Here is a 14096-nt window from a genome sequence, read left to right as displayed (position 1 = left end):
TTTAAATGAAGCATTTGAATTTATCCAAACCAAGACGTTTACTTATATTTTTTAGAAAAATATCCCTAGAAATGATTTCTATATTTTTCAAGAGTTTGTTGTTGATTCTGGGCTCTGTTGGAGGCATCCTAGCATTTGGAATGGGAATCATCAAAGCAATAGACTACATCGAGGACAAAGCATATGCAGCAAAGAAATACATAGCAACAATAGTGCAGATCAGCATGGGATTGCATCTTGTTTTTTTGCTGAGAGGCGTGTCTATATTCCATGTTTTGTTTAGCTTGTCTATACAATACTCGTTCTACTGCTTACTCGAGTTGTACCCTCTTGTAAAGATGGACAACCCATACTTTATATATGGAACAATAGCATCGCTGATCAATCACTTCCTTGTGATACGCATGGTTTTCTCTAAGTCCAAAGTGTTTGGGCTTGAGATCATATTTAGCTTTGCATTGATATGGGTAACGCCGTTCTGCTTCTTCCTGAGCCTCAGTGCAAATGACGAGGCATTGATGATCAAGGGAAAAAAGGCGTCTCCAACAATAATCGGAAATGTCCTGAAGAAGTATCTATTTAAAGAAAACAAGTAGATTGCTTGATTCTGGCTCTATCTACGAACAATTAAATATAATTCATAGCATAATAACAAAATCAAAATCCATGGTTTTTAATTATCACAATGCAGTCAGTCTTGAAAATATGGTCTTTTCTTTGCTTATTACATTAGTGAAGCATTCTTTGAGTCTATCACTGAACTTCCTCTTCTGTTCATCACTGAGATCATCTCTCTTCTTTATGATTGTTCTGATGAAATTCTTGCTGATGTCCGGATATGTAAACTTCAGAGACTTCACTTCCACAATGAAAAGATCATCGTTTCTTGTCTCAATCAGTGGGATTATCTTCAACATTGGCTCCAGCCCAGCTTTTACATCTTCTTTGTCTCCATATCCTCCAAGAAGATCCAATAACTTGCTATGATCGTATCTCAGCATTCTATTACATGTTTCAGTTATGACTGCACGTTTTCTTCCAAGCTGCTTCATGTATGCAAGCACAATCGATGATGAAAGCTCATGGATAAACGTTATGAATGAGTACTCACTCATAGTATTCTTGTAATCGTTTAGAAAATCCTGAAGTGTGAGCATCACAACCTTGGTGGCATTCCCGTCGTACCATTCATTCGTAAAAATCTTATCAATTGCAGGCTGGCATGAGTATATTATAAACTCAGACAAATATGTGTTTGATGCTTTTAGGATGTCAATGAATATGTCACAAAGTTCCTTGATCTCATCGTTGTGGTATGCAGGTAAAGAAGTAATGTACTGAGCCACTCTTAGTCCACTGTTTCCAAACATAATACAAAAATCTTCATAACCTGCTCTACTGTTCATTTCACAGGATGATTCAAAGTCCTTATCCATTGCTTCAATCAGGTTTGTTTTAAACATCTCACAATACTTAGTCACCGTCTTTGTAACATGTGCAAATATTCTTTTGTTGAATCCAATAGGTTCCAACTGCATCCTAACTATTTGTAGAAGACTGATGAATCCGGGGCTTATAAGCTTGTCGTCTTCATCTCTGGGTAGTTCTTCGCTTCTTGCATAAAACTTTTCTACCTCAAGCTTCGTTATGTTTATTATCCACTCTCTCAATTTTTCCTGCGCAACCTTTGAGTACTTCTCCAGCAGATCATTTTCATTCTCAATAAGACGTTTACCCAGCGCATCTGGTATCCTGTTGAATCTCGATTCAATCGTATTATAATAATTCCCAGTATACTCTATAACTGCAAGAATCTCTCCTGCATCCAGCCTGTTTGCAACATCATCCAAGAACAACTTCAGATTGCTATGATACATCACAAGAATCTCATCAAACGCATAAAAGTTGAACTTCATATTCTCATCAACAAACACAAGATCGTCAAGTATGAAATCCATCTTGTTAACAAATATTTCCTCGTTTCTAAGCTTGTCAAATTTGTTTTTGACTGACACTCCAATCGCCTTCATCACCCTGATCTTCAACATCTTTGGTTTTCTTGTAAGATACATTTTATACATCTTGTTCAGCTCCTTGAGTACCAAATCATCGCTTACCTCTCCTGCCTGAACCTTCCTTGTTAAATCGTCTCTTTCTTCTTCCTTCTCAATTATCTTCTCAAGTTTGCCTACAATCTCATGATTCTCAATAAACCCTTCGCAAGCCTCAAGCACCTTTGCAGTAAAGTCTAAGGAATTCTTCTCAATTGTGTTCAGCGCCTTACTCACCTCAATGTAGTCATCGTGAGAAACCTCTGACTTGTACATTTCAAGCTGGCATCCAAAGTCTTCGGCATCGTAGACATTCTTGTGATACACCATAATGTCTTCGGACTCTACAGGATCGTCTATGCTCTTAAGTTTCTCCAAAAAGGCAATCACTTTAGCGAGATTTGAGTGTGCAAGACAAATCATCCTCACAGACTTGTACTCCTTTACAAGAGAAAAGAAGGCCTTGAGCACGTCAACATTCTTATCTTTACACTCAACAAATGTCTTAAATCGCTCGTCAAGCTCAGATATACTTTTTGAGGTGTCAAAAATGCTAGTATAACATCTCGACATCATGGTCATGAGATTCTGACTGTGTTTTTCATATTTTTCCTTGTTATTTCGTTGTGTAGTGTCGAGCTTTCCATGCAGATCACTTGGGTGCCTTAATGTTTGTGATAGACTGTCTATGGTTCTTTGTATCATGCCTGGGGTTTTAATTGTTTTTGACCATGATTGCCTTACTTATGCATATATGATTGATTCTCTAGAGTATTTTAGTAGCGAATTATTGATTAACCAATTCGAATGTATTTGCATGGAATACCAAAGGCAGTACTGTGGTCATCTGTTTCTCATAATCGTATGGATTTGTATACATCACATAATTAACACATCTTTCAAACTTATCTAAATGCATTCGCACATCTTTGAAATGTATCAACAACACGTTGATACATCTTGGCACAAGTATGAACATCAATCCATAATATACAAAGTTTGTATTGTATTTATAAAAGATACCATAGAGTTGATCAATAAAATGTCTTTAATTAGGTGTAATGGCCGAGCGGTCTAAGGCGCTGGAATTAGGCTCCAGTCTCTACGAGGCGGGGGTTCGAATCCCTCTTGCACCATTTTGAATCGCTCTATACCAAACAAATATTATTTAATCTTGCTTTATTTGTTTTACTCGTCATTTTACATTACCTGACGCACTCTTCCTATCCTCCTCTCAGTGCAAGAACCATGTGAATCACATTTTCTGAGTAAGCCATTCTTTTAGAGCTCACAAGATCAGAAAGCGTGACTTTATCGTCCATTAAAATCCTTCCATTGCACACAAGTCTTTGCTGCTCTGCAGGCACCTTCACACGCTTTTCTATCTCAATCTTGAGCTCTCCAATAGACACTGCCAAATCTACATCTATTTCCAGGTCCTTTCCTGTCATTGTCTTGATGATCAGCTTCATTACAGAAGGGCGATGCATAAAAAACAAATTGTATATTATTCCAACAGTTTATGCATCCAGAAATGCTGATATTCGCTGTACAATGCGTGCAAGTATGTAAATTTTTACGCGGTCTTCCCCATGAGAGAAGACCAAAGGCTCGAGCTGATAAAACTCTTCTTCAAGGAAAAGGGGCTGGTCAGACAGCACATAGAATCATACGATTACTTCGTCAACCACGAAATAAAGGCACTGATCAAAGCAAACCAGGTGGTCGACTCAGACATTGACCATACATTCTATCTTAAATATCTAGACATCCGTGTTGGAAAATCAAGTATAGAAGAGAGTATGGTGAAGTACAATGTGTTTCCAATCGAATGCAGACTGAGAGACATTACATACTCTGCAGATATATATGTAGATGTTGAATACGTCAGAAATGGACAAATTGTGGTGAAAAGAGATGTTTGTATTGGAAAGATGCCTGTGATGCTGAGAAGCAGCAAATGCCATCTCAATACAGAGTGCACAGGAGTAATTGAGAGTAAAGATGCAAAATCAAAGAAAATCAGGGAATCCCAGGAATGCCCTTTGGATGTCGGTGGATACTTTGTGATCCGGGGAATTGAACGGGTAATTCTAATACAAGAGCAATTATCTAAAAACAGGATAATCATTGAGTCTGGAGCAAAGGGATTGTTTGCATCGGTAACTTCTTCTACAGATGAGCATAAGAGTAAAACATCTGTAACAGTCAAAGATGATTGTTACTACCTGAAGAGTTCGATGTTTAATGAGGAGGTACCTGTTGTGATAGTGATAAAGGCGCTTGGGCTTGTACAAGATAGAGAAATAGCAGAATGTGTGGGAAAGGAGTATTTTGATATGATGGTGCCTAGTTTTGGAGAATGCATGGCAAAAGGTGTATTTACAAGTCAACAGGCATTGCAGTATATTGGAAATTGCATAAAGCTGAAACAAGATGAATGTAAGATTGATGAGGTTCGTACGATTCTTTCGGAAAAGATCCTGCCGAATGTTCACATTGATGGATGTGACATGAGGAAGAAGGGCTTGTACATATCGTTTATGATAAGGAGATTGACACAAACAAGATTAGACATTCTAAAGGAGGATGATAAGGACTTTGTAGGCAATAAAAGATTTGAACTTGCAGGCCAGCTACTGTCGATCCTGTTTGAAGACACATTTAAGAGATTCAACTTTGAACTGAAGAAGTCTATTGACAAGATTCTAAGCAAAAGGACGCGTGCACAAGAGTTTGATGCATTAACGTTTTTGAGCCTCCAAGCAAACATGATTACATCAACACTTTCAAGAGCAATCTCAACAGGCAACTGGAACCTTAAAAGATTTAGAATGGAAAGAAGCGGAGTGACACATGTTCTATTAAGGCACTCGTATATATCTGCTCTTGGGATGATGACAAAGATCAACTCTCACTTTGAAAAGACACGAAAGGTCAGTGGGCCTCGCTCACTACATACGTCTTCATGGGGGATGCTCTGTCCTGTTGATACGCCTGAAGGAGAGTCATGCGGCCTTGTGAAGAATCTTGCATTACTCGCAGAAATAACCACAGATTCTCATATCAAGCCAATAATGGACCTGATCTTTAGATTAGGTGTTGTACAGATAGAAGCAGTATACACACGAGAGATTCATGCAAATGACGTTTATAGTGTGTTTATAAATGGAGACATAATTGGAATAACCAATCGAGTGGATTTTGTTGTTAATCAATTTAAGCTCTATAGAAGAAAGGGATTGATTGGAAGATTTGTATCGATATATAAAGTAACATCAGAAAGGGTTGTTCATATAGCATCTGATAATGGAAGAATATGCCGTCCACTTATTGCTATTGATAAATATAGAAAGAATATAGATATTATTCAAGACTCTGTAGCAGATGCTTTTCAGAGGCTTGGTATTGGAGATAGAATGTCTGATTCAATTCCTGAGGATATTAAGAAGAGCCATAGCGGCTTTTTTGATTACTACCTCAAGCATAAATCTTTTTCAGATCTCCTGGAAGAGGGGTTTATTGAATACCTTGATGCGAACGAGGAGAATGATTGTCTTGTGGCGCTGAAGCCAGAAGATATTAAAGATGAAACAACACACCTCGAGATCTCTGAATTTGCGATTCTTGGATATGTCGCAGGACTTGTTCCATTCCCACATCACAATCAGAGCCCAAGAAATACATATCAATGTGCAATGGGTAAACAGGCAATTGGACACATAGCTTTGAACACAAAGAAGAGGTTTGATTCAGTAATACTCCAGCTAACATACACACATAGGCCAATGGTTTCCACAAAGATCCTTGATCTGATAAGTTATAATGAAATGCCTGCGGGGCAGAATGCAATGGTTGCTGTGATGAGCTATTCTGGATATGACATTGAAGATGCACTGATTCTTAACAAGGCGTCGATAGATCGAGGCATCTTCCGTGTGGAGGTTTATAAAACAAATACAGCTTTTTTGAAGAAGCATGGGAATGGAATTCCTGATATGCTCAGCCCAAATCCAAACGAAAGTGTTTTGGATGTTGATGGACTTGGAAAACCTGGAAAGATAGTTAAGGATGGAAGTGTATATGTTAACAAAATGTCGCCTGCCGATGGGACATACAAGTTCACAGGAAAAGTGCACCGAGGGGAACCTGTATACATAGATAAGGTGCTAATAACGAAGTCACAAGACCAAACATTGATAAAGACAATGATGCGACAGACAAGACCACCGGAAATAGGAGACAAGCTGAGCAGTAGACATGGGCAGAAGGGAGTTATAGGTCTGATTGTAAAACAGGAAGATATGCCTTTCAATGACCAGGGGATTGTTCCTGATATAATAATGAATCCGCATGGATTTCCTTCTAGGATGACTGTTGGAAAGATAATAGAGCTGATCTCTGGAAAGGCGGGAGTATTGGAAGGAAAGATTGCAGACAGCACGGCATTTAAACAAAACTTGGTTGAGGAAACATGTGAGCTTCTAGTAAGAAATGGATATAGCTATTCTGGAAAGGATTGCTTTACAAGTGGTACAACAGGTGCGCCTCTGATGGCATATATATTCTTTGGACCTGTGTTTTACCAGAGGCTTAAGCATATGGTTGCTGACAAGATCCACATGAGAGCGCGAGGACCAAGAGCAATATTGACAAGACAGCCTACAGAAGGAAGAAGTAAAGATGGAGGACTGCGATTGGGAGAAATGGAAAGAGACTGCCTGATAGGGTATGGTGCATCATCACTTATTGTAGAAAGGTTGATGGTGTCTTCTGATGCGTTTGAAGCGTATGTGTGCAAGTCATGCGGAGTGTTGGCATTCAAAGGATGCTGTGTTGCTTGTAAAAGCACTACACCTTCTGTTGTAACAATTCCATATGCATGTAAGCTTCTGTTTCAGGAGTTGATGTCAATGAACATTCTTCCTCGACTGCACATTGAATGATTTGAATGAGTTTGGCTATGCCCATGGCATCGAGGTTTGAAAAGGAGCTTGAGTTTGTACAGCTGCTTTGCAATCCCGAATATTTAAGATGGTTGCATAATGAAGGATACTTTGAGTCGAATGAATTCAGACGGTACCTGAAGTACTTGGAGTACTGGAAGTCGCCCAGATACTCCAGGTTTCTTGTGTATCCGCAATGTCTGGTGATTTTGGGGTATCTCAATCGAAGTGACGTTGAAGATGTGCTTGCAAGTGGGTTTCTACAGCATCTTGGAGAGCAACAGCACTTTCTCTGGTTGAACAGACACAAGGAGGATTGGAATAAAAACTAAATGTTGCTGTGATCTAAATAAGCAAGGACTTGGTAGAATAAATATATTAATATCATTTACTAGTTATTGACACAATGCAAGCAATTATTCAATGACAAACGAGTCTGGTTTGAATGAATATATGGTTTCATAGGAAATATCTTCGATTATATCTTCATCTTGAATTCCCAAGAACCTTAAATCATCATCTGACACACTTTCTTCATTTTTAGTGATATATATGAGGTAAGTTTCTTCTGAACAGCATTCTGTTTCAGAACTCAATGCAATGATGTTCATCAAGTGCACTCTTCGTGCAAATGCAAAAAATGTTTTTTCAAGGATATGTTTTTTTGTGTTGATGACTCTTACATAACATCCTGGCATGTTTGAATCTGAAAATACCACTTTTTTGGTCAGCACATCACCATAACTTGTATGTATTTTATATGAATACTCAAATAGTGTCTTGTCAATATACGTGGCATTTGAACCTGATTCCTTAATTAAATCTTGATCTGTATGCACTTTATCAATGTTATTTTCACCTATATTATCAATAGGAGTTACAGATAATAAGGGATCCAGAACATATCCAATACCGCACATAGAGTTACATCTTGAAAACATTTCTGAAATTTCTTTATGCCCGTGACGAGGATACAGGAATGGTACCATTCCGATGTTTTTGGCATACATGTTCATTCTCATGGCTGTGTTATTATCTCCTGCAATCCCATTCATTAAGATCGCCTTTGATCTTTCAGAAAGAGACTGTGAAAACTCGTCGAAAGTCATGTGCCCTCTAAACAGTTTACCAACAAAATGCTTTTCTTCTAGACTCAGGATATTTGAATCAGCGATCTCTGTCTTTGTGTATGGAATTCTATAAGCTTTACCTGACTCATCTATGTAGAAGTGGTTTGATATTTTTATAAACTCAACAAACGCCATCATGCCTGCCTCGTGCATATGCATAATTATATCATCAGTAGGCCTTATAAGCGCAGGAAATGCTTCTAATTGAAGTTCCGATTCAAAGTTGCCTTTATTAAGAACGCAGTTTTTCACATATTTGCTTAATTTAAGTTTTGAGTATCCTTTGTATGTGGAGCCATATGTTCCGTTGCTATCGAAAACGATTTTACTGCTATTATCTTCCTTCTGAAGTCTTAAACAATCTCTAATTGTAGTTCCTTCGAATCCAACATCAAATAATTCAAGCCTCATGCACCTGGGGATTACTTTCATGAATTATGTAAAGGAAGAGCATCACATATTATTCACAGGCAAAGCATCACATGAAACATTTTGAATAAAACGCAAAGTATTGTTGTATAAACCAAATGGCTTGTCAACATTATTCAAACAATAACCTGTTAATATTTGAGTGTTGCAGAAAAGCATATCCATGCCGATTATGTCACGATATGAATGAGATGCATAAATCCAATAGATACGAGATATTAAAGATGCAGTGCATAAAGTGTAAAACTATGCAACAAGTCTCACAGAAGTGCTTATCATGTGACACAGAGGCATCCCAGTATTATTGTAACAAATGCAACCTTTGGGATAGCTCTGGAGATAAGATTTTCCATTGTGAACAATGCAAGGTGTGTAGAAGAGGAAATGTACAGGATACGTTCCACTGTGATGTTTGCCAGACATGCCTTCTGATAAACGGATCAAGAGAGCATATTCATGTAGAGAACGCAACAGGAAGAAACTGTCCAATATGTGCAGAAGGGATGCATGAATGTACAGAAGTCCTTGTGCTCCTCAGATGCGGACATAGCATGCATGAAAGCTGTTTTATAGACTACATGAAGAAAACATACACATGCCCTATATGTTCGAAGCCAATGGGAGATGTTTCAGTGGTTGATGCCAAGATTAGGAGTCTTGTATACAACGATGCAGAGATTCTTAGTGGTGTAGCGGATCTATGCTCTATTGAATGCCGCGATTGTGGTAATCCTTCTAAGGCAGTAGCTGGGATTGTGTACAACCGGTGTCCATTCTGTGGCTCTTATAACACAATGGTTATGGCGTGCAGAGAGCAAGGTGCAGTTTGAATGCTTTGGTGAATATAATAGATTATACACTTAAAGCGGGAGGCTGAGTGCCAAGAAAGAATGATTAAAGTTTGAATGTGTTTGGATTGTGTTTTTCTACCCTTTATGTTGAGAATCTCGATTGTTCCGGATACGAATGTTTTTATGCTGCATTTAGATGTGATTAGAAAGTTGTATGAAGATGAGTTTCCAATAGATGTTGCGATGTCTATATCGAAGGTTGTTCTACAAGAGCTAGATCATAATAAGAGTAAGATGACCGAGGCTAGAAAGGCAATTCGATTTCTTGAGAAGGTGTACAATGCATCGATCACCGAGCTTGAAGGAAAGCTGAAGGACAACAGCATGGATGTTGTTGATGGAAGTAAGCTTATATCGGAAGTGCAGAATAATGATGACAAAATCTTGAACTTTGCATCGAAGCAAATCCATCCGGTTGTTTTGACAAACGACAAAGCGTTTTATCTGAAATCGAAGTGCTATAATGTTGAGTCCATTCTGATGCAAGGTCTGTCTTATGAAGAGCTGAAGATCAAGATCCTAGGAATTTACACAGGAATAGAGCCTATGGATATTGATGAAGAGAACAGTAAGCTGAACGAAGATGAGAAGATAAAAGAGCTGATTCGAGACAAGCTCCTGCCAACCATCCTGTTGATAATGGAGAAAAGTATAGGAAAACCTTATGTACTTTTTTTTCCAGATGACCTTAAGGCAGTGACTCTTGAATTTTTGTTAGATCTGATAATCAAGGAAAACAGCCTATTCCACTCGTACTTACCTCGGAAGTCCAAGGAGATAGTTCTGGGATTGAAGAAGAAGTTCAAGAAGGCAAAGGGAGAAGAGCTTCTGAGGCTTGGCTCTGAGCTTTTGATGATGTTTAGGATTGTGTACTAAAGCTGCTTACTGATGCTGTCAAACCGAAGAATTCTGTAATGCACTAATGAACGATTAGCGAGGATTTGTGCCAATGGAAAGATAAGATATGAAAAGGATAGTGTGATGGCAAGCCTCCTTTTGGCTTTTAATACTTCTACCTGAGGCAAGCTGATTGGACTGTTTTTGTCAATTGCATCAAGCATAGCATTAAAATAACGATGATTTCTCCTTTTAGGTGCCATTATTCAAGCCCAATGCACAATTCAGATGGGAAAGGAATGCAAGGGAGAGAGAAAAATTTCTGGGTCTGGGATTTTCCAGCTTTGTATGAGGTACTATTCCCAAGAGGTTGTCGCAGCACCACATGTGTTGTTTCTAATGATGATTTCGATTGTTATCCGAGGTGCTCTGTACAAGATGGTGTCTGACATAATATTTGAGCTTGAGGAGTATGGAAATCTGCTGGATGCAGTTGTGAGGATCTTTTTTTACCGGATATCAATTATGATGATTGAAGGAACGACCGACATTCTATTTGAAAGCAGCATTGGGCAGTTCCAGATGAAGGCGTCCATACGGGCAATAATGAACATCATATACAATGAGAAGCCAGGAAGGTTTGACATGAGCAGTGGAAAGTCACAGTACTCGATCTCGAAGGGTGTTGAAGGACTGTCAAAGATGGTGAAGATTGTGTTTATGGATATAATAGGACGTCTTTTTTACATAGGAATGGATCTGTACAGAATACACATAAGATACGGAATGCTGTATCTTGGAATATGCCTGGGGTTACTTGCAGTTGGACTTGTTATCCATATCAAGGGCACATTTGCTATATTGAAATGCAGGCAGGAGTTGAATGATGCAAAGACTCAGATGGACAAGAAGGTCTATGAAATACTGCTGAACTACGAAACAATCAAGGCTTACCAGACAGAGACGCAGGAGACGTTCAATTTTAAAGAGAGGATCAACCCGTGGAGAGCTGCCTTTGTGCATATGAAGAGGGTGCTTACGATTATTGAAACGGTCCACAACCTTCTTTTCAGGACATCGATGTTTGTGATTGCTGTTATTTTATGTAAGTATGGAAATGGTGATGGAATTCAACTGAGAAATATGTACTCATTGATAGCAGACTACGATAAGTCTGTTGAGAACACATCTAAGATATATGGAAAGCTCAGGGTTGCAATGCTCAACGGGCTTATGGCGATTCGGTACCTAGAAGAGGATAGAGTGTCTGATAATGAAGAGCACTATGACGTGGATTATTTCCATGACAACCTAGAGTTCAAGAATATGAGCATTGTTGTAAACGACTCTGTTGTTATCAACAAGCTAAACTTTATGATTAAGAAGGGAGATAAGATTGTTGTTCATGGAAGAAACGGAGCGGGCAAGAGTATTCTTTTCAGGCTCATCTTGAGATTGATGTCCCCGATGGAAGGGGGAATCTTTATCGATGGACTTCCGATTTCTAAGATAAAGATGAAATCGTATCGGTCGTTGATATCGTACATTCCGCAAAGGGCGGATCTCTTTGATGACACTGTGTACAACAACCTTAGATATGGCAATGAAAAAAGCTACAGCGAGATAATTGAAGAGTGCCGCAGGCTCAACATCCATAAGGAGATACTGAAGCTGAGCTCTGGATACAACACTGTTGTTGGTGAGCGAGGTGAGTTGATAAGCGGGGGTCTGAGGCAGAAGGTGTATTGTGCAAGAGCAATGTTGAAAGATTCGTTTATATATCTTTTTGATGAGCCCATTAGTAGCCTCGACAGCTCGTCTGCAACCCTCTTAATAGACATTATACTGAGTCCAAAGTTCTCACACAAAACATTTTTAGTGATTTGCAATAATCCAAATATCATTGAGAAATTTCCGAAGTCGCTCCATCTTGATTAGTTATTGTATTATATCATGGATGTATCAGTGCTCTGTCACTCCAATATCAATATTGAATTCAGACCGATATGAACTGCATGCGAATGCTCTTCAACAAATACTTCTATTTCCAAAGTATTCAAATTCTCAGCAGAATAAGTGGATATTATGCTTTCATTTGATCGGATTTCCTGTGTTTTGTTGATATCTATACTTTGGCTGATCATTCTTATTCTTAGGTCAGGATCGTGCTTAATTGCAATTTCCTTCTTGTTATGTAAATGTAATGAAAGGTAAATAAAATATTTTCCAAAGATGTGTACAACCTGATCATCTGTTTTTACATTGAGCAGGTATATTGTATCCAGCATCATATTGAGGATATCAATGGAGTCATGGTAACCCTGTACTTCTTTGTATTTAGATATCAGGATTTCACGGTTCTGAGCAGGAACGCCATACAAAAACATACAGTCGAGCAGTTTCCCAAGTGTTTCAATTTCATGTGGATTGCTTCGTTTGATTGCGAGTATGTTGAGGTGCCTTTCGAAAATCACATTGTAGAAGTTCTCATTTTTTATATCTGCATGCAGAAGCTGGTATATCAGCGGAAAGTATCTACTGTTAATTGTGATGCATATTCTATTGAATAACTTAAGCATACAGTCTTTTGGAATGTTCTTATCAAGCGGAGTGCTTAAACACACTTCTGGGACTTCCTGATATATCTTTATAAGAAGATCATCCTTTGCATGAATGGCGATCTTTGAAAACACAGCAGCTATTGCGCTATTTATTTGCTTCCTACTTACTGTGTCCTTCTCCATATGAAATATTATTTCATCCTTTCGTTTGTATATTGCCTTATGGTTGCTTTTGCCTATTAGTGCTATGAGAGTTTTAAGGCACTCGTGGTTGTGAAGCCCTAATTTTATGCAGCGATCGATTGCTATTTCTCTGTGTATTTTATATACTCTTGCTATTTGAAATCCGAAGTGCCTTGAGTTTGGATTTTGGGATTCAATGAGCCTGAACACGAATGCTTCTGTCTTTGGTGTACATTTATTTGCTTTGAGAAGAAGGATAGTTGCTTCTATTGAAAGAGCTATTTCTATTTGGAGACGAATCTTATCTTTTGGCGGGATGATCACTGCATCCATAGAGTTTATAAATGCCTGGTTCATGCTGAGGTGATCCTTAGAATGTAAAATGCCGAAAATCTCAATGAGCTTGACCTTTAGGAATGGATCATCTGCTTTTGTAAAAAGAGAGATTAAAAATAGAATGTCGTTTTCAGTGGCATCGATATTTCCTGTTCGCATGAACTTATCAACAACTATCTGTGCCTTAATGTAAATATCTGAATGTTCTTTTCCTACTATATTTACCTTTGAGTTTGGATGGAGCTTGTGGTATGCAACCAGCGCTTTTTTATGGAATGGATCCTGAATATTGTTTGGACAAACATATCTCATTAAGTTGTCTAGTATGAGGTTGTTGTTATTCAAATTGCATATTGCAGTCAATGCATTATTTCGCGATTCTTTGCTGCTTAAGTCCTTCATGATTGTGTTAATTGCCATAACTATGCTTTCACTGCCGTCTATGGCCATGAGTCCCAGGTACCCAGCGCTTTTGATTCTCTGGACTCCTGAGTCGCATGCCTTTACAAAGTCAATATCGTTAATCTTGTATGCAAGCATTTGTATATATATTGTCTTTAGAATGTTAGAATATCTGACATGTGGCTCCGATTCGTTAGAGCAGGCAATCCTACGTCTTTCCTTAATTATGGCATCTTCTTGATTTTTTCCTGAAAGATCTCTTGTTGAAGAGATGAATGATGCAAGTAGAGGTTCTATCTTGATAGGCATTTGTTATTTGATCATCTGTGCCTTTTGAGCAATTGTTTCATGTTGTTTATTCATAGGTAGA

General features: G+C 38.4%; 10 protein-coding genes and 1 non-coding gene across 11 annotated transcripts; 7 read left to right on the top strand and 4 right to left on the bottom strand.

Annotated features, from left to right (window-relative positions):
- Positions 1–71: 71 nt before the first annotated feature.
- M896_120230 (putative transmembrane adaptor Erv26) lies at positions 72–596 on the top strand (the record flags this gene model as incomplete). Its single annotated transcript, XM_014707361.1, has 1 exon — positions 72–596. One exon carries the CDS (start codon positions 72–74, stop codon positions 594–596), a length of 525 nt encoding a protein of 174 aa, XP_014562847.1.
- Positions 597–680: 84 nt separating this feature from the next.
- M896_120220 (subunit SEC6 of exocyst complex) lies at positions 681–2756 on the bottom strand (the record flags this gene model as incomplete). Its single annotated transcript, XM_014707360.1, has 1 exon — positions 681–2756. One exon carries the CDS (start codon positions 2754–2756, stop codon positions 681–683), a length of 2076 nt encoding a protein of 691 aa, XP_014562846.1.
- Positions 2757–3106: 350 nt separating this feature from the next.
- Positions 3107–3187, top strand: M896_120210. Its single transcript has one exon. It is a non-coding gene; the product is annotated as a tRNA-Leu (tRNA).
- An 87-nt stretch (positions 3188–3274) lies between these two features.
- On the bottom strand, positions 3275–3523 carry M896_120200 (uncharacterized protein; the record flags this gene model as incomplete). The annotated part of the gene is made up of 1 exon (XM_014707359.1): positions 3275–3523. The coding sequence occupies one exon, from the start codon at positions 3521–3523 to the stop codon at positions 3275–3277; it is 249 nt and encodes an 82-aa protein (XP_014562845.1).
- Positions 3524–3643: 120 nt separating this feature from the next.
- Positions 3644–6997, top strand: M896_120190 (subunit beta of RNA polymerase; the record flags this gene model as incomplete). The annotated part of the gene is made up of 1 exon (XM_014707358.1): positions 3644–6997. The coding sequence occupies one exon, from the start codon at positions 3644–3646 to the stop codon at positions 6995–6997; it is 3354 nt and encodes a 1117-aa protein (XP_014562844.1).
- A 23-nt stretch (positions 6998–7020) lies between these two features.
- Positions 7021–7329, top strand: M896_120180 (putative Rad5p-binding protein; the record flags this gene model as incomplete). The annotated part of the gene is made up of 1 exon (XM_014707357.1): positions 7021–7329. One exon carries the CDS (start codon positions 7021–7023, stop codon positions 7327–7329), a length of 309 nt encoding a protein of 102 aa, XP_014562843.1.
- Positions 7330–7413: 84 nt separating this feature from the next.
- On the bottom strand, positions 7414–8559 carry M896_120170 (putative RAB escort protein; the record flags this gene model as incomplete). Its single annotated transcript, XM_014707356.1, has 1 exon — positions 7414–8559. The coding sequence occupies one exon, from the start codon at positions 8557–8559 to the stop codon at positions 7414–7416; it is 1146 nt and encodes a 381-aa protein (XP_014562842.1).
- Positions 8560–8654: 95 nt separating this feature from the next.
- M896_120160 (zinc finger domain-containing protein) lies at positions 8655–9386 on the top strand (the record flags this gene model as incomplete). Its single annotated transcript, XM_014707355.1, has 1 exon — positions 8655–9386. The coding sequence occupies one exon, from the start codon at positions 8655–8657 to the stop codon at positions 9384–9386; it is 732 nt and encodes a 243-aa protein (XP_014562841.1).
- A 105-nt stretch (positions 9387–9491) lies between these two features.
- On the top strand, positions 9492–10283 carry M896_120150 (uncharacterized protein; the record flags this gene model as incomplete). Its single annotated transcript, XM_014707354.1, has 1 exon — positions 9492–10283. One exon carries the CDS (start codon positions 9492–9494, stop codon positions 10281–10283), a length of 792 nt encoding a protein of 263 aa, XP_014562840.1.
- A 249-nt stretch (positions 10284–10532) lies between these two features.
- On the top strand, positions 10533–12182 carry M896_120140 (putative mitochondrial ABC transporter; the record flags this gene model as incomplete). The annotated part of the gene is made up of 1 exon (XM_014707353.1): positions 10533–12182. The coding sequence occupies one exon, from the start codon at positions 10533–10535 to the stop codon at positions 12180–12182; it is 1650 nt and encodes a 549-aa protein (XP_014562839.1).
- A 35-nt stretch (positions 12183–12217) lies between these two features.
- On the bottom strand, positions 12218–14035 carry M896_120130 (uncharacterized protein; the record flags this gene model as incomplete). The annotated part of the gene is made up of 1 exon (XM_014707352.1): positions 12218–14035. The coding sequence occupies one exon, from the start codon at positions 14033–14035 to the stop codon at positions 12218–12220; it is 1818 nt and encodes a 605-aa protein (XP_014562838.1).
- Between the last annotated feature and the right edge of the window lie 61 nt (positions 14036–14096).

The sequence above is a fragment of the Ordospora colligata genome, assembly GCF_000803265.1.
Source record: "Ordospora colligata OC4 chromosome Unknown contig_12, whole genome shotgun sequence".
NCBI classification, from domain to species: Eukaryota; Fungi; Microsporidia; family Ordosporidae; genus Ordospora; species Ordospora colligata.
Note: the sequence above shows the minus strand (reverse complement) of the source record. Positions and strands in the feature narration are given on the sequence as shown.